The following is a 20,670-nucleotide window of genomic DNA, read 5'->3' on the forward strand; positions in this document are numbered from 1 at the left end:
TCCTTCAAATTATCTTGATGTTCTGTGCTATCAATGATGATCAGGCCTGAAATGTCAGGTATACATGCAATTATTCCAGAATAATTTGTAGGTTTTATAAAAACATACATGTATCATAGTGATTATTTTATTGGCCAGATAAATTAAAGGGCTGTCATTGATAGAAACATTTTATGTTGATATATGGAAAGCCAACAATCAATGATATTATAGAATAAAATGGCTAGTAGTCATTGGAAACCTTTTGAATACAATGCAAGTGTTATATAGAGGATATTGAATGAGTATAATTTCAATACTGAATTTATTGCACAAGTTGAATAAAATTATATTATGCGAGCCTCTGGCGAGCAATATATTATTTTATTCAACAAGTGCAATAAATTCAGTAATGAAATTACATGAATTTGATATTCTATTTATCAAGTACCCAAAATAAAGACCGATTAAAGTGAAATAAGAGTCAATTTTCATTGACATGCCTATTGTATAATGCTAACATTTAGCGCGTCTTTACACTATGTTTGTATAACGCTTATAATGACGTCACGTCAAAATATATGCACGGCCATGCAATACCATATTTACGGAGTCTCAAAATTGGCACAGGTGTGTGATAAAAACTGTTTTCATTGTGCTTCTGCATTCTTGTTACAGACATCTTATACAGCAAGAAAGTATGTTTTCTTCTTATTATACATCACTGACCACCGTACTTGAAAATTTAATTAAAGTTTCAAGCTAACCAAAAAAAAGGGAGAGAAAAAAACCCAACATATTTATGCAGATAAAATACAGACATATTTGAGCAAGACAGGGAAAACAGGTTTTAAATTGTATTTGTATCAATATAAATTTTGAAATAGAATGTTGAATACTTAGAAGATAAATCAGTATCAAAATATTCAGTGACAGCTCTAATGAATAACGATGTTAATTTAATAGCTATTTGAAAGTGTTAATGACTTTGTTTTACCTTTGTGAAAAAAGAAATTCGGATAACATAAATAAGTTATACATATTTCAAATAACATACCTCTATAGATTTCCCAAGTTAATCAAAACTTTTTTGAATTCCATTGTTTTGTTAAAATATTTACAAGAAAAGAAAAAAAAACAACGAAATAAAACTCTGACATGTTAACCTTCACACTTGAATAGTTTGATTCTACCACCTAGGGATGCCCATAAGTAGGTTTAAAATGTTATGGTCTTTTTCAGTTAAAATGAAAAATATGTGGTGGGGAGTTATATAGGGGGGAAAATTTAAATTGTAATCAATTTTTTATTTTAAATACGAAAAAATACATAATTACATAGATTTTAAAATTTGTAAGATTTTATTAAAAAACAAATGATCCATGTTTGGGGTTTTGCAATTAATAGGAAACTTTAATACAAAAGCAGGTCCCCTTTTTTAAATTAATTTTTCGCTTTATAGGAAATCCAGTTTAAAAATTTCAAAAACCCTGTTAATTGGAGCTAAAAGTGATATACCGTACCAAATAAGTGAAACCCAGTTTACGGGCTGGGGAAACCCTGACTGTTTCTTGCAGTCGCCATCTGGAAAAAATAAAATTTTTTCACTGAAAAATCCCAAAATTTTGACTAAAAAAAAATTTTCTTTAAAAAAAATTTTCAAAGATATGATTAAAAATTTAAAGAAATGGAGCCGAGTTTCATGTTAAAAAAGGGATAAACAATATTTCATTTGGTTAAATGTTTGAATGTTTGGGAAATTTTTTGTACTGGGAAAAAGTTTTCACAGTTTTGCTTTAAGTAGTTAGAGTCAAATAATATAATGTTCTAAAAATTCTACAAAAAAACCCACTTTGATCATTTTAGTTTGATGTTTTGACGTTTGGATTGAACCCAGCCAAAAATCAAAAGGGGGAAAAAATTTAAAAAGGGCCCCCAAGAGCCCCAAAAAATCCTATTTTGAAAATACCCATAGTATATATACATTAGCTTAAAATATAATGCAAAACCTAGATAAAAATATTATATATATGTGTTTTAAACAAAAGGAAAAGTTTACATTAATTTTTGACTAAAGAAATTTGCGGTAAAATGGTCACCAGTGAGGGATTTTATATGGTTTCATTTATGACTCATTTCCCACAAATTTTTTAAGACAGTTTTGGATTTAACCTTAGTACCCTGGAATAAATCCAAGGTTAAAAGATTAATCTTAATAGTTGATAATCAATATTTATACTGTGACCACTAAAGGCTTGTTCAAGAAGAGGACAATTTATGACAAATTTTTAGTATAAACCAAAAAATACAAATTCCAACTATAAAAGCGCATTTTTCTCGGTTCTTACGTATTTCACCAAAATATCAATGTAAACATTTTTAAGATCAATTAATGATATTAAACATAAACTTTTTTAACATTTCATAGCCTGTCCGGGCCCCGTTACTTTCATAAAGCGGCCGGGTCAGCTTTTACCATTTAATTTTCCCGCGCAGCCTTCCCTTGTTACAGCAAAATTTTAATAGTTCCAGCAAATTTTGCGCGGCAACAAATTGTCCCAAGAGGCTGCCAAGGACACATCCTCACCCCTTTTTTGTCAACCGTACTCAATGGAAGGGTAGTTTTCGAGGGATTAAAAGTTTGCCCACAATAACCCTTATAACAGACTGTGTGTGTGATAGAGACCGCGGTTTTGGGGGAATAGAATCATGGACGGTTTTTATGTGGAAATTTCCGTCGACATATTTGTTGTTTGCTTTCCCTTTGACCGTCATAAAAAAAGAAAAAAACTTCAACAGTTGCCATGTTTTCAGAAATGTCAGTGTCCTTTGGCATGCCCCAAAATCTAAAAGTCTGTTTTATTCAGCATAGTTCTAAAATTTCCACCGCTTCCCCCTGCCACAAATCGATACCTGGTCGCAGCACGAAATCGCAAAATGGAACCCTGGAATTGCCTTTTCTTGTCTTGACACCAATTTTTTCAACTAGTGTAAGAAGGAAAATATACGAAGGGTTTCTTCCTCCAAATCAACCCACAATTTTTACAACTTCACACTCCTGGGAACATCCCACAGCAAGAAAAACATCAGTGTCAAACTGTTTTAATCATTGCGCTTTTTATTCCAGATTCTCCAACATGACCATGAAGAATGAGCTTTGTGTCAGCTTCCTCATGTGAAAAAGGAGCAATGGATGATATATTACTATTTTAGATGTTGCTATTACATCAAAACACCTTTGTTGATAAAACATACTTTTCATCTTGTTTAAACTTAATTACTATCTAGTGGCTAAAAAATTCAAATAATTCAGACTTTTTTGTACATTTAAAAAAGTTCCCAAAATTTAGGGAACTTTTGTCTCGGGGCCACTCTTCGGCGACCCCAACACCATTTCGTTTTCCCTTTTTTTGGGCTTTTTTGAACATATCATCCAAAACATAACCCACGACATCTTTAGTATATCAAAAGGTAGGGGAAAAACCCATTTTTCACGAAATCCAAAAATTAGATTTTTGAGGTTTAGCTTTGATAAGCCCGCCCCAAAATAAATCAGTTGACAAAAACGGGTTTTATAAGCTTTTACATTGCAGAAATTTTTCCAAAAACAATCACAATCTGTTTTTTTCCCAAGCGAAAATTAAAATGGACAAAGATGGTGGATAGCTTGTATTTTATGTGAAAAAATTCACTAAGGTCCCCTTTCTAACCTGGGGACACAAAGGTGGAAAAGGGGCACGTTCTTTCTTTAAAAGGAGAAACTTCAAGCTTTTTGCCTTTAAAGCTTTGCGCAGCGTTTTAACAGGTTCCCTAAATAAAGTAATTTTCTTTTTATTGTTTCCATCACTGATTTTGTCAGTTTTCAAGTCTTTCATGCAACATATGTTCCATACTGCTTTTACCTTAAAATAGTCTTTACTTCGAGGCGCGATACGCCGGAATCCACAATATCCCTAATTTACAGAACAAGCAAATTTTAGAATACTCGAAAATGGATTCCCTAGTTTTGAATATAACAAAACAAGGTCATTCCTTGTTGCCTAAAAGTAGCCTGCACGCTTTTTGTTTGCTCGTGGTGTTTAAAACTGTTTTCAGTAGTAGGGGGATTGTTAGGTTCTTCAAACCATGAACAACCTTGCTATTTCAAGACACACAGCATCCAACGTAGAAGTTCGTTGGATTCTCTGTCAAGCCAATGCGCGCCGCGTCTCTTTAATCAACTTTATTATTTTGCTCGGGCATGATAAACGGGTTTTGGGAAAAATTACTCTCTGTTTTCTTAAAACAAAGTCCCTTTTTTAAAACCTGAACAACCCGGGTGGGGTTTTTTGCTAAAAAGGGAGCATGCCCTTGATAAGGAATAATCTGCAAAATTTGTGGCAAGGAAAAACCCGGGGAAAAGCTTTAAAAATTTAAGTAAAATTAAATTTTCCTTTCAAATACCCTAAAAAAAAGTAAAAATTTATCAGCTCATTTTCAAAAAAAGAAAAAATAAAAAATTGGGTTTTCCCTGTTTTCGCATTTTCACCCCAAATTTTCAAGACACATTTCAGGCCCAATTTTTCTTGGATGTTTTCAAGAAACATTATATTCCCCTTTTTTTAGAAGCATATATGGGGAAATTTTAAATCTGGTTGCATGCCTAGTTCTTGCAAATTGGTTGCCTTCACAAATGCATCGCACACCGGGATAGCAATTTGGCCCTTTTTGGGGCTAAAACCCCCAACCCTATTTTTAAAAGCGGGCCCATATTTTCGGGGCAGCATTCGATGTGTAACCCCAAAAACAAAACAAAAACATCCCTCACCAAATTCATTTGGCCCATGTCCACTTTTTTGCTTACTAAAGCAAAAAAAGGCATCAGCGCAAAAACGGGGAATCCGGGATTAAGTAATAATTTTTTCTGTACAAGGTTAGATGGCGATATTCGGGGAAATTTGGGCTTATCAGGAATTAAAAGTAGTGACTGTCCCAGGATTGTTTGGGTGAACATTTTCCCCGCAATGGATTCTTTGGAACGCGGGCCCATAAACATATTTTTATTCTGTATCTTTTTTTCAAAAGAATTGACATGGTCTAACCAAACTAAAGACAGAGAGATAAATGAAAAATAAAACAAAAGTATTTCTTTTGAATTTTTAAATCTGTATAATCTTAATTATTTTAAAAAAAACCATTATGCTTACAAGAAATTTCATATAAAAATTAAAAATCTTTTAGTTTAATATATTTTTATCAAAAAACTTTTTTGAATGGTTAAAATTTTTTATTTGCCAGGAGTATTTTAATCAGAGATTTTTAATCAACTGACGAAAAGTTTGTTAAATACTAAAATAAAATTTAAAGCCCCTTTCCTAGAGAGCTAAAACTTTTCAAAAAATCACTTTAAAAAAAAAAAAATTAGATCTTAAGACATTTTAAAAAATTTTCCCAAAATTGGGGAAAAATCATGTGAACGCAATAAAGACTGTTTTCTGATTTTTATAATCATCATACTTTTTTAATGCGTGAATAACACAATTAGGCTATATGGTAGTTTTAAGTATATATCAAAAGTAAGTGATATTACTTGTCTTTGTTCTTGAAAATACTTATTTTTATTACAATTTATAAATCTTATAAAAAATCAGCCTTTAAATCGGAGGCACGCTTAGTCTGTAACGCTGACGCATAAATTGTTGAAATCCACAAGCCACCCTTTTCATGGCAAGACATTTTCAATGTACTGGAGTAGTCAATGCTACATGCTAACAATCGGCCCATTCAGAAACATTTGGAACTCGCAGTAAATATCCCAGGAAGCTTCTTAATTTTGAACTTGAGGATCAATTTTCATTCCAGGGATGTAGACGCCGCTTATAAACGGCATCATGTCAGTGTTTAATATTGATATACCCGTTCCATGGAAGGACCCTTTCAGTGAACAGATTTGGATTGTGTGGTCATATTATCTGACTGCAGATTATGAAGAGTACCAGTTTTCACTGTAGATTTGTGGACAACACTATACCTTAAGACTGTCATAACACTCGAAAATAATTGCCAATTTTAGTGGAAATTTCAAGAGTCCTTTTGTCATATACAAACACTAGAGCAGAATTACAATAATGATTCTTCCGTTTCGGCATGCTACAGAGCCAAATAAAACTGTAAATGAGTTTCCTTTGTTTTCAGACTATGAAGATGTACTTGAGGAGGGCATTTTTTTTCAGATACATTAAACAATGATTCTGAGAAACAACTCAGACTTTCTGGATTGTAACAATTGTATCATCGCTTTATTAAACAGCTTGAACCGGCAATATGTCGCAATAAGAGTTACAGTGACTGGGGAGTCGTTATGTTTGATTAAATCACCCGAAACCTGCGTTTTTGTTGCTTCTCTAGAAATTCCTTGGCACTATATTTGCAGCTTTAGTAAGCAACTACCCTTTCATCATATGAATATTCACATCAACTTTTTTGATCATTTCACCAATTTTTCGCTTGTGAACAGCAAAACTTCCTTACCCATGCGATTCCCGAGGAAAAAGGAATCTTGAGAAACGCTTTTCAAATTGTTGAATATTCCTTTTTAAATTTACGTCATTGTAATACAAGCGGACACCTAGCATTGTTATGATATTTGCTAATCGGACAGTTAAATGGGAAATCTTCAAGTCAGAACTTTTTGTGTTCCTATGTAAGCCACAAGTTCATCGAAAAACTATTCCGGTGCCTGTAAATCAGATTTGAAAAGATCCTTTCTCAATAGAAATCTCTGCTAAAGCCGGCGCAGATAAACTTCTTAAATGATATTTGTCTCCGGAATCAGATCTCCAGCACTCAATTTTGCTAGAAGCACTGGTCATGAACCAAGAGCCATGTTCGTATTTTCGATCAATTTTCTAGGTGGACACCTACGCATTCATTCATTGTTACTGTTGCAAAACAAAACCAAATCAACATTTTGCAGCAGCATCACATATTAAACGTGTTTAATTTTTTTGGTATTCAACAGAAGCCAGCTAGGCTTGACCTTTTTATGGCCTATCACATTGTTAACAACTATTTTTATTTCTACAAAGTTTTGTGCAATTAGCACTTTTTTTAGTAAGTAAGTTTAAACAATATCTCAACGCGTAAAGTGAACTGGAAGTCTGAATGGGCAAAATGGCTGATTTAACAAATCGTTCAATATCTTGAGCTATAGTTATTAAACCCCAACAGGTTTTGTATTTCTCTTTGTACTCATTAACGGACAAACTTAGTGCATCTTCTGATTCCTGTTGACACAGGATGCTTTTTTCCAGTCTTTGTCAATTTCTTAGAAATTGTCTGATTGACACGGGAGTAAACAACTTCTTTCAACAGGGACCAAATTTAAACTTTTTCGATGACATGGGGTATTAGTAAATAATGTTAGTATTGCAAGTTTACATCTTGTTAGATTTGGTTAGTATGTGACACACACAAAAGCTCAAATCCCCTGGAATAAAAGAATTTGCCATTATTTGTTGTTAACAAAACCATCCCTGATTTAAATTCAAATTGAGTTTATTGAAAAAAATGTTTGTTATTGATAATGAAAAACAAATGCATCCGACCACTATTCTTCATCCGACTTTTTATGCAAGTTTCAAAGCAATGATGATGTAAGTCTTTTAGGGATAAATATATAGGGATAAACTGTATCTAAATCTTTAAAAAGGTTGACACATGGTTTGTTTTACCAAAACTTACAAGGGGTTTAATAAATTGGGAACAATTAAATAATGTTGGGTTTGTCATTCAGATTTTTGTATTCTTCTGCACATTTCATGGCGTATTTGTAACAAAGGAAAAAACAACTTAGATTTTTAATATTACTGTATAGCAAAAAAATATTGCATTGAAACTATAGTGGTCTTCATATAAGCCAGAATATTAAAAAAAACAATTTGAACTATAGTAACAATGCAACAAAACCTCAAATAAAATTCGATCAACTTTAGAAAAATGAGTCACAGGTACCAATGAAAGGGGGGGGGGGGGCTATGTTTTATCTTATTTAAAAATATGTAACAAAGAAAAATTGTACTTACATAAATAAAAATCTGCAATGTCACCAAGCCATCAGTAGGGTTTCAAACTGTGTTTGTTAGTCATGTATTTTCACTATTAGTATGTATATATATGTATATAGTAATTGTGTTAACAAAAGCCGTTTTTTGTCATTTTTCGCAATTGGGTCTGTTTACCCCACCCACTATTCGCGTCCAGGAAGACAAGAAAATAAAGATAGTGTAGCAAAACTTTTGTTAAAATGGCAAAATACACTATAATCTAGTTTACTAATGGTTGTTGATATACTTGAAGGCTCATTTGAAGCACAAGGAAAATTGAAACTTTGTTTTTGTTATAAAAAATCATTTTTTTTATATTTTTTCAACTAAAAAATGGCTTAAAAATTTTGTATGTAATCTTTTTTATAAAAAATCAAGAATTTTACAAAAAACAGTCTATGTTCAATATTTATATTCAACAAAAGAGATTAGAATATCCTAGTTTGGTAGTTTAAACATAGAAAAAAGAATATGTGAATATTTAAGAAAATTCAGCCGCCATCTTGGCGGCCATTTTGAATTTTTGGAACCAGATTGATTTTGAGCTTGGGGTCTCGATGAAATTTGATAGGTAAGATATCAGACTATTAACATACAAAGTGGATTGCTTGTAGAATTATCTGAACGATTCTTGTATTTTACCCTCGGATGGACTCTAACTAAAGTTTGTTCTTCATCTTTAGTAATAAATTTCACAGTCCACAACTCTTTCGTGTATATCTGTGTAGCAATTTTCTTCAATATACCTTGATATTCTGTGCTGTTGATGATCTGGCCTGAAATATCAGGTATATAATTAACTTGACAAGATGTTGCTTATGGTCAATAATTCACTTTACTTTCAATTACATGTACATTACTTTTAAATTGATTTCATTTAAACTTTTTTCTTTGATGTTTTATAAGATATTGGCAAATTGCCTAAAACAATGACAAATTCACAAATGTGCAGATTTAGGAAGCAACCATTGGCATTATAGCTGCCATTGTTCACATTATCTCAGCCATTGAATCTAATGGTCATTTGTCTCTCACCCCTGATTGAAAAATCATGTAGGATTGATAGTCAGTCATAATTGCAGAGTCATTTCCTATTACCAGTAATAGTTGTTCAGGAAAGCCGGTAGTAACATGGTTGACCACGGGAGATATGACCAAAAAAATGCTTGTAGTTCAAGTCAGGATATAAACAATTAAAACATGCAAACAAAAGCTAGCATACATTGGAATTAAGAATCAGTTTTTACATCTAAGTGTACAAGTTTATTATTGTTACTACTGTATATATGAGACACAAGTAAATACAATACATAATGGCCATTGATTTGTAGCAGTTTTGAAATATGTTACAACCATATGTCACATATTGGCTTGTAATAAATGAAAAGTGTAACTATCATGTTGCATAACCTTATAACAATTAACTTTGTTAAAGGGAATAAAAAGTTTTTCTTAAGTAACCTACAATATGGAATGCAATAGGATGGAATCAATGAAATTCCCACAATTAACCGTAAAATCCCGATTTAACGCCCCACCCTAAATAACGCCTCCCACCCTCTTTTGAAAATCTAGTGTAAAATTTAAACTAAGAAAATAAAAGAAAATAAAGAAACAAAGGTGTTAACTGCAAGGATTTTTTTGGGAGGAAAATTCATTATTAGAGAGCTTGCAGTGTAAATCAAAGGTGTCATGGGTTGACAGGATGATGATGTGTTTAAACATAACTTGCATGGAATTTTTTACATCATTTGAAGAGAGAGAAAAAACAATCATTTTCACTACACCTTTTCTTGTTGATCTCATCTATCTTTTTTTAGCTCACCTGTCACATAGTGACAGGGTGAGCTTTTGTGATCGCTTTTCGTCCGGCGTCCGGCGTCCGTCCGGCGTCCGTAAACTTTTACTTTAAATGACATCTTCTCATAAACCACAAGGCCAATTTCATCCAAACTTCTCAGGAATGTTCCTTTGGTGGTCACCTTTAAAAATTGTTCAAAGAATTTAATTCCATGCAGAACTCTGGTTGCCATGGCAACCAAAAGAAAAAACTTTAAATATCTTCTTTTAAAAAACCCCAAGAGCTAGAGCTTAGATATTTGGCATGAAACATCTTCTAGTGAGTGTCTACCAAATTTGTTCAAATAAAAGCCCTGGGGTCAAAATTGGCCCCGCCCCAGGGGGTCATTGATTTTCCCTATATGCATATAGTAAAAACTTAAAAAAATCTTCTTTTAAAGAACCCGAAGAGCTAGAGCTAAGATATTTAGCATGAAACATGTTCTAATGAGTGTCTACCAAGTTTGTTCAAATAAAAGCGCTGGGGTCAAAATTGGCCCCACCCCAGGGGGTCATTGATTTTCCCTATATGCATATAGTGCAAACTTAAAAAATCTTCTTTGAAAAAACCCAAATAGCTAGAGTTTAGATATTAAGCATGAAACATCTTCTAGTAAGTGTCTACAAAGTTTGTTCAAATAAAAGACCTGGGGTCAAAATTGGCCCCGCCCCGGGGGTCATTGATTTTCCTTATATGTGTATAGCAAAAACTTAAAATCTTCTTTGAAAAAACCCAAATAGCTAGAGTTTAGATATTAAGCATGAAACATGTTCTAGTAAGTGTCTACAAAGTGTGTTCAAATAAAAGCCCTGGGGTAAAAACTGGCCCCGCCCCAGGGGTGTCATTGTTTTTAACTATATGTGTATAGAAAAAACTTAAAAAAAATCTTCTTTTAAAAAGCCCAATGAGCTAGAGCTTAGATGTTTAGCATGAAACATCTTATTATGGGTGTCTACCAAGTTTTTTCAAATAAAAGCGCTGGGGTCAAAATTGGCCCGGTCCCAGGGGGTCATTGATTTTCCCTATATGCATATAGTAAAAACTTAAAAAATCTTCTTTTAAAGAACTCAAAGAGCTAGAGCTAAGATATTTAGCATCAAACATGTTCTAATAGGTGTCTACCAAGTTTGTTCAAATAAAAGCCCTGGGGTCAAAATTGGCCCGGCCCCGGGGGTCATTGATTTTCCATATTTGTGTATAGCAAAAACTTAAAAAATCTTCTTTGAAAAAACCCAAATAGCTAGAGTTTAGATATTAAGCATGAAACATCTTCTAGTGAGTGTCTACAAAGTTTGTTGAAATAAAACCCCTGGGGTCAAAATTGGCCCCACCCCGGGGGTCATTGATTTTCCTTATATGTGTATAGCAAAAACTTAAAATCTTCTTTGAAAAAACCCAAATAGCTAGAGTTTAGATATTAAGCATTAAACATCTTCTAGTAAGTGTCTACAAAGTTTGTTCAAATAAAAGCCCTGGGGTAAAAACTGGCCCCGCCCCAGGGGTGTCATTGTTTTTAACTATATGTGTATAGTAAAAACTTAAAAAAATCTTCTTTTAAAAAGCCCAATGAGCTAGAGCTTAGATGTTTAGCATAAAACATCTTCTTATGGGTGTGTGGGGGGGCTATATACAGGTGAGCGACCTCAGGGCCATCATGGCCCTCTTGTTTATCTTTATTAAAAGCCCCCCTTTTGAAAATGTTAAATCGTGATTTTAAGGTATTCTGAAAATTCCCCAATTTTATTGTGAAGATTTCAGCCAACCAGTATTAATAACCGTTTTAGGTATACTATGACATAATTACGGTTTTTTATAGAATGTACCAATTTTACTACTTTGTGTTTTACCTTGTTAAAGTGAATGTTTTAGTAGACTTGGTAAATTTTTCCAATTTTCTTACAGTAATCATGCTAAAATATCCTGGTTTTTGTTATAGGTAAGACAGAGATGGAGCTACCTGAGGTTAGGAAGAACCAGTTTGATTCAGAAACTGTTGACATATACCCGTTGATATGGAAACATTATCAGGTACATGTACCAATATTTGTAATTCTAGCTAAGTTGACGTAATTTCAACAAATTTTCATGGCAGAGATGGCATAGTGGTTATTATATCTGCCTCTCAATTTAGATAATATGCTACCAGAGAGCTACTAGCTGATTGACAAGTGTGGTAACCAGAACTTGTTACTTCCAGGAAGTGGACTTGAGGTTGTTTAATAAGCTGCATCCATCATCAGTTGGTTACCCACGGGATATATTTGGTACCTACTACATATAGTCAGTTACCCACATTACATATTCCATACCCACTAGATATTGTCAGTTTCCCCATGATATATTTTTATACCTGCAACATATCATCATTCACCCACAGTATATATTTGGTACCTTCTACATATCGTCAGTAATCCACGGTATATATTCCCTACTACATAGTCATTCACCCACAGTATATATTCTGTACCAACAACATAGTCAGTTATCCACGTTATATATTCCTAACATACTACATAGTATTGGTAACCCACAGTATATATTTTATACCAGTAACATATTGTTGGTTACCCACAGTATATTTTCATTACATACTACGTTATAATGTTTATAGTAAGTATATACAAAATATATATAATATGGGTATACAAAGATGAGGTTCATCACAATGAAGCTATATAAAGATGTTTTATCACATAAACCGAGGCGCAGGAGTGTAATAAAGCCATTAAATAAAAACGATATTACACTAGACGATATTACACTAGTGTAATAACACTTTGACGTCACGTCATTTGCGCTATAAAGCGCGCTAATGTTAGCGTTACACTATAGGCGCGTCAAAGAAAAATGACTCTTGATAACAGTTTACCGTTCTTATTTTATATATATGATAAATAGAATGTTATATTCGTGTAGATTTAATACTAAATTTATTGAACTCGTTGTATAAAATAAAATAAAGCTCGCCAGAGGCTCGCATAATATGATTTTATTCAACTCGTTCAATAATTTAGTATTAAACCTACACTCATTCAATATCCTCTACATTTGTGTATAACTGATGACGTCCGAAAAGAATTTTTGTATTGTAAATTGCCTGGTCTCAAGTTGTACATATCAAGTTGTACATAGAGTATAGATATATAATTATCATATTAATATCATTGTATTTCTTGTAATACTATGTAAATTATTTTCTTGTTTGTTGCTTACCTTAAACAAGATCTCTTTAACCAAGCATAAAAGGTTTCTGACTGAATCCCTTTGTCTTACATCAAGCAAAGGACACAATGAATGCTTTCATTTGAGAAAGTAAGTTAAGTTAGATTATGAAGGGTCGGTGCCTGGACAACCTGTTTGGCCCTTGTGCCTGACGTAATGCGCTGAGGGGGTACCTTGGATCATCCTGCATCAGCTAGATAGCTGCTATATGAACATTGACAGTGTGACCTAAGTATCAAGCTGTTATTCTTTAAATTATTGTTTTATTTTGTACTGTGAATTAAGATGTATAGTATGATTTCAGGAAAGAGGCTATGTGACAATGTTTGGTGAAGATGAACCATCTATAGGAGTGTTTAATTTAAGATTAAATGGTTTTAGAGACCCACCCACTGATCATTACATGCGGCCATTTTGGCAGTCATTGTGGGACACGGATTTACGAAAGAACAGCCCACGTTATTGCACCGGAAATACACCAAACCATATGTATTTGATAAATTATCTGAAAGACTTTTTTGTGAAATACGACAATGTCTCAAAATTCGCATTTATGTTCGGAAGTGAGCTTACCCACTGGGATAACAACCCTGGTGAATACATGGACGATGATTTTGTCGGGTTATTTGAATTTTTAAAACACAATGGTCATTTAGAAAACACGGTGCTTTTTGTATTTGGTGATCATGGTGCAAGATACAGCAAAGTGCGATACACAGTTCAGGGAAAAATGGAAGAGAGACTTCCACTCATGTCATTAACATTCCCGAAATGGTTCCGCCAAAAATATCCACATTTATATACGAATCTCAAAAATAATTCCGATAAGCTTACAACTCCGTTTGATGTACATGAAACATTACTTGACATCTTGGATCTTAAAAGAAGTTTTCATAAAACAAAGAGAAAACAGCGAGGAATTAGTTTGTTACGCCCAGTTCCGCCTGAGCGAACATGTTCGGACGCTCATATAGAAATTCATTGGTGCACATGCCTCAAACAGCTAGAACTCGATGCACAAGACAAATATGTACAAAACTCTATAAAAGCTTTAATAAAGTTCCTAAATAAAGAAACAAAGAGGATGAGACAGTTCTGTGCGGTGTTAGAATTTAATAAATTACTTCATGCTTATCTGTTAGTACCAAATGAGAAGGTAAGTCAGGTTGTTTACTCTGATATCAACTTTTATCTTGCTTAACTGTTAGAGTGTCCGTGGCCAAGAGGTTGACTTCAGACCATTTGCCCATCACCGCTTTTAGGTTAAATCCCCATAGGGACTTGAATTGTTTCATGTGAGGAAACTAACCAGCTTACTTAACGTCAGTGGTTCTATTCAGGTGCCTGTTCATGCCTGAAAAAATGCACAGTTCCTCCACCAGTAAAGTAGTTACATGGCCATATGACCTATACTTTGTTGGTGTGAGGTAAAACCCAATCAAACAAACAAACTTGTGTAATTGATTTGTCCCCTTTTGAATTTGGGATAGTCCATTTAAAGCTAAATGGATATATCAGCATCAAATACAAAAATAGAGCTTCCAACATTATAGAGTCTGGTCAGACTGCGTACAGGCTTACCTGACTATATTTCTGGCAAAAGATAATCACTTTCAAATCTAGAAGATTAATTACAAGTGGACAAGTGTAATTTTCGATCTCTGACTAACTCTTTGGGGTAACTGATTATTTTTCAATAATCAGTGAAGATTTTACTTGAAATTTCTTTTCTTATTTACAGATGAAGATATTTACTGGAATAACACATGCCTAAGTTAAAGCAAAAAAGTTATCTCAACAGCTTGAAAACTTTATATTTTAATCAAGTTTATGAACCTTCTTAAATAAATTCTTTTCCTTTAAATTCTGAATGCTTGCTGAGTAAACAACTTCAAAATGCAACCAGCACAGAGACAAGCCAACCTAAATAGTTTCTCTTTATTTACATCTAAATAAATTTTCATAATGTTTTGTGTAATAATTTTGATGTATAATAGGATAAAGCCCTTTAAGATGTACTATGCCCATCTTTGACTTAAATATTTTTATCATAGAAATAAATTGAAATCTATGAAATTCTAACTTAATATGTAATTTGAATAAAGGATTGTGCAAACTTTGTACTTTGGGAAGCTGCATTCCCAATTACTAGTGAAGTAAATTTGATCCTTTATGACACTATATATTCATATTGTGACCACCTTTAGTGTGAAGAATTTTAAAGATAACATATTTACTCACTTTGTGTGAAGTCAAAACATGTTTATTTTATATTAACAAACAGACTTTGCAGCAATTTTCAATATTTTCAAATATCAAATTTAAGCATAGTTTATCTTTAACAATTATGATTGTTCATTTCTGAGGCAAGATGTGCCTTTAACAATTATGATAGTTCATTTCTGAGGCAAGATGTGCGTTTAACAATTATAATTGCTTTTTTTCCAGGTTTTAATGTTTCTACATTCCCAAGATGATGATAATAGAGTGGGTAATTTCACCAGTAATATCAAAGTTGACCACGCCCACTTTCAGATCACCATAAAAACCTTACCAAATCATGGTTTATATGAAAGTACAGTACAGGTATTAGTTAAGTTTATACTTATTTATTTTAGTTTGTGTTTGAAGCTATAATCTTATTGAAACACTCTCAAATCCGTTCCTAAACAGGAACGAACCAGTGCTAAGCAATGTGTGTAAAGTTTCTTGCTCACCAAAACAATTTGCCCCTGACATGGTTTGAACCCATGCAGCCAGCAAAAGTCAGATGCGGTATTTATGGAATTGTTATAAAACAAATACATTTAAGTAACTTATCATGTTACCTGTAGCCTGCTGTATTTGTGTAACGCATTTGCCATACTTTGAATTTGGAACAGTTCATTTGAAGTTAGATTTTCATATCAAAACACAAAATTTGATCAGCAAATAGTATAGAGCCTGGGGAGAGTACATGGATGTACAGATCAGCCTAGCTCTATACTGGTGGCAAAGTTGCAAATGTGAATCCCTGGGTTTTAGCCAGGTAAAGGTTAAAGAATAATTCAATTAATGTTAAAAAAAACCCATATACTTTGTGTAGTCTTACTTGAATTTCTGATGTCCTTATGCAAGCACTATCATGTTACCTGGATAATATATTTATTGTTATTGACTTTCTGAATTACAGAAACAATGCAGACTTAAAAACATCTGTGGAAAATGACAAATGAAACTGATTTATATAAAAATGTTGAAACATCTGTGCAAGATGAAAATTGAACAAATTAATATCAAAATATAGGTGATCAGTGTAAAATAACAATTATTATCTTTTTACTGGGGTCTTCATGTGGGGGAATGGTTAAAATTTGCTTAATATGTTAAAATTTATGTCCATCATTTCTGGATTTAATTTCTGTGTGATGTTTGCCATGTGAAAAATATATAAAAGAAAACTGGTTGACAGAAGATTAATGTTGACATCTTAAAATAATGCACCGAAAAACATTTGATGTTTTACTTCACCAGTAACTTACTTGAAATTCAATACTATAGGCCCCTCACCGCTGTGGGTTCCAATCCCGACAGGACTTTGGATTCTTTCATGTGAGGAAGCTATCCAGCTAGCATACGGATCGTCGGTGGTTCTACTCAGGTGGCCTTTCGTGTCTGAAATAATGTACGGAAAGGGCAACTGAGGTCTTTATCCACCAGTAAAGCTGGAACGTCGCGATATGACCTATACTGTGTCGGTGTGATGTAAAACTCAATCAATCAAACAATACTATAGTACTTTAGCATATAATCTTAAACAGTTATAGGAGGTCTCAGTGGCAGAGCAGTTAAAATCACAGACTTCAAATCGCTCGCTATTGACTGCTGTGGGTTCAAATCTAAACATCGGACACTGTTATGCAAGGGTGCTTTAAGTCCAGATAGCTTCATTAAGAGAGGTCAGTGGTTCTACTCCATTGTCCTGAGGTCTTCCTCCACCAATAAGGCTGGAAAGTTTCAATATGACAGTTATTGTGTGACTTATAACCGAATAGCTAAAGAAAATGCATGTAGAGTGGTCTGAATAGAATTTTTAAAAAAAAACATTTTTCATTTTCTAGGTAAACATGACATCAGGTGTATACACGGTGATCGAGACAGAAATAAGCCGTTTAGATATGTACGGAAGTCAGCCAGCCTGTGTTCAGGAGAAATATCCAGATCTACGCAAATACTGCTACTGTAAGGATCAGGAAAACAGCAAAAACCAAAACAAGAAAGCTCTGTAAACCTTGAATGGTTATTCTCAAAACTAATGCGATAAAATCACTCTTGTAAAAGCACTTATGATTTTTTAGTATTAAATCACTTTCGGTTCCAGCAGGTGAAAAATAGTTTTGATCATTACAGTAGTTATTTCTTGATTTTCAATGGTTTGAACAATTTTAAGCAATATGAAGCTTATTGTTACCAAGTTTAATGATAAATTGTTTGGACATGGGCATTGTATTTATTTATAATCTAGAGAATTCCATGAAAACCTTTATGCCAAAGAATAAATGACAGCATCAAGTGGCCAGTGATGTTCTTTTCTTGTATATAATTTTGGAAATTGTGGGTTATATTTGAGGTAACAAGAAAATGTCAGATAATTATTTTTGCATATTTTTGTTTGACATATCTATGATCAGATTGTATCAATAATTTACAAAGAATAGGTAAGCTGGGAAATTGTATTTATTTGAAACCAAAAGAGTTATCTGAAAATTTCATTTTTTTCAAAGGACAGGATTATCTCAGAGAATTGCATTTTCTTGCAAAGAAAAATGTCAGCTAAAAATAGTTGTTTTTTTTTTGTAGAGACCAGGTTAAGTTGGGAATTTTGCATTTTCTTGGAAGTATCAAAGATTGTAACTTCTCATACTCTTGCAAAGAACAGGGTTAGCTAAAAATTGTATTTTCTTGGAAAGAAAAGGGTCTGGGGTCAAAAATCAGTACAAATACTGTAACTGTGAACTGGTTTTGAAGAACTGTGCACTGTCATTGTACATGTATTAAGTCATGCAAAGAAAATTTTTTATTCATTCCATTGTATTGTCAATAATATTTTACATTGTGGCAATTAACCCTGTAAATACTCATTTTTAGCTCACCTGTCACAAAGTGACAGGGTGAGCTTTTATGATCGCTTTTCGTCCGGCGTCCGACCGTCCGTCCGGCGTCCGTCCGTAAACTTTTACTTTAAATGACATCTCCTCATAAACCGCTGAGCCAATTTCATCCAAACTTCACAGGAATGTTCCTTTGGTGGTCACCTTTAAAAATTGTTCAAAGAATTTAATTCCATGCAGAACTTTGGTTGCCATGCAACCAATAGAAAAAACTTAAAATATCTTCTTTTAAAAAACCCAAAGAGGAAGAGCTTAGGTATTTGGCATAAAACATCTTCTAGTGAGTGTCTATCAAGTTTGTTCAAATAAAAGCCCTGGGGTCAAAATTGGCCCCGCCCGGGGGGTCATTGATTTTCTCTATATGCATATAGTAAAAACTTAAAAAAATCTTCTTTTAAAGAACCCAAAGAGCTAGAGCTAAGATATTAAGCATGAAACATCTTCTAATGAGTGTCTATCAAGTTTGTTCAAATAAAAGCCCTGGGGTCAAAATTGGCCCCGCCCCTGGGGGTCATTGATTGTCCCTATATGCATAAAGAAAAGCTTAAAAAATCTTCTTTTAAAGAACCCAAAGAGCTAGAGCTAAGATATTTAGCATGAAACATCTTCTAATGAGTGTCTATCAAGTTTATATAAATAAAAGCCCTGGGGTCATAATTGGCCGGGTCCCTGGGGGTCATTGATTTTCCCTATATGCATATAGTAAAAACTTATAAAATCTTCTTTGAAAGAACCCAAAGAGCTAGAGCTAAGCAAGGGCGTAGCGCCCATTACCCACAATACGCAATTGCGTATAAAAAAATTCGGAAGGTAAAAAATAAAGTTGAGAAAATCTAAGTTTTAATGACTTTATCGCTATAAATTTAGATCTCCATTTTGTTACAAAATATTTCGTTGCGTCATACTGTTTACTAGTGTAAAACTATGATTGCGTCACTCTAGATATCGTATGGCGTTTCTATTTAATTATCGCAATATATGTGCAATAGGAAATTTAAGTTAAGTTTCTGGTTAACTCGAAGCATTTACAAACTTATTGCACAGAGATAAATGAAAGCTCAGCATTAATTTATCTACAAACTAGGCTCAACTTATCGTTGGTTAATTCTCAGAAATAAAATTATAAGACTTTCTTAAAGATTAAGACAAATTCCTTTTTGGAATAGCCCTATTTGAAAACTACTTTAAATTTTTAAGTCTAGATCAAGATTTTAAAAAATCATCAAATCGGGGGCAAAATTTATTTTTGGTGTGTGTTGTTAGTTGTCAAAAATGAAAAAAAACATCCCTCAAATTCCCGGAAAAGGGCCCTGTTTATGGTCCCAAACAGGACCCCTTTTAAGTCGATAATGATCGACCAGGGAAAACAAACGAAATTCACAAAACCTGAAAGTGCCCCCGTGGTCAGCAAAACAGCGCCAAAGTCTGTCTCCTCTCCCTTCTTCTTTTCCCTCCACCTCCCTTCTTTGTCTTTCCCCGCTTCTTTTTCCTCGAGAACCCCGAAGCTCCTGGGGGCCGATTCCTGGATATCGGAATATTGATACAGAAAACGCTAAGAGTGCCATATTTTAAAAAAAAGTTGTCCTCCCAAGGGTTAGCCACATACGGTTGTGCACCTTCAGAGAACCAAAAGGGGACAAGTAGCGAGTCCGGATTTGTCGTGTTTTGAGCAAGAAGACACCCCATCTACTTAAAGTACATCCCTTTTTAATGGGGGTATTTTGTCTCCATGTTTTGCCTTTAAATAGCGTCCTGAAAAAAGTGCGGTTGTCCGGTGTTGATTGACTGGAGCAACGCTATAAAAACCGTTGATGGCACACACACTCAAAGAACACATGAATTCCATCACAAGAGCCGACCACTATGTACCATTCGGCAAGAAGGAAAGAGCAGAATGGTCGAGTTCGGATCAACCCTATCGGGCAGAAGTACAAAAGAACAGAGAGGCGTTAGCAGCCATCATTGAGGCCACATTTTTGTGGGCAACAAAGATATATCTATGAGTCAGTCCGTTTACTTTCTCTCACCGCCTGAGTATACCCTATTGCAGTGATCTTTAGACCATTTAATATCTCGTTGTATCTGGTAATTTCCCTCACTTTCTTACGATGGAATAGAAGAGTTCTCAAAGTATAATTTTTCTCGTACATTTGGAAATAATACATACACTTCGATAAATAAGACTGAAGGCTTAAGAGAAAAGCCGTTCTTACCAAACTTATTTGATGAGAAATGCTATAAAAAAACTTGTTATCTGGTTAAATGCGTTTTACAATTGAACGGGCATTCATACATAAACCGATTTCATGATCTGCATCCTTAATCAAACTTCACATGGAAAAAAATTGTGTATGTTTATATGCACGTGTAAAATAAGAAAACTACAAGGCGTACA

General features: G+C 33.8%; 1 protein-coding gene across 1 annotated transcript in view; it reads left to right on the top strand.

Moving 5' to 3' along the window:
• Nucleotides 1–18,901, top strand: part of LOC132735890 (uncharacterized) — a 30,110-nt gene extending 11,209 nt beyond the window's left edge. The window contains exons 3-6 of the mRNA XM_060722917.1: nucleotides 11,840–11,931; nucleotides 13,430–14,281; nucleotides 15,574–15,711; nucleotides 17,226–18,901. Of these exons, the coding sequence (XP_060578900.1) occupies nucleotides 11,840–11,931; nucleotides 13,430–14,281; nucleotides 15,574–15,711; nucleotides 17,226–17,393 (1,250 nt within the window). The 3' untranslated portion in view covers nucleotides 17,394–18,901. The remainder of the gene's footprint in view (nucleotides 1–11,839; nucleotides 11,932–13,429; nucleotides 14,282–15,573; nucleotides 15,712–17,225) is intronic.
• The last annotated feature ends 1,769 nt before the right edge of the window (nucleotides 18,902–20,670 follow it).

The sequence above is a fragment of the Ruditapes philippinarum genome, unplaced genomic scaffold (genome assembly GCF_026571515.1).
Source record: "Ruditapes philippinarum isolate M1 unplaced genomic scaffold, ASM2657151v2 ctg500_1_1_1_1, whole genome shotgun sequence".
NCBI lineage: Eukaryota > Metazoa > Mollusca > Bivalvia > Venerida > Veneridae > Ruditapes > Ruditapes philippinarum.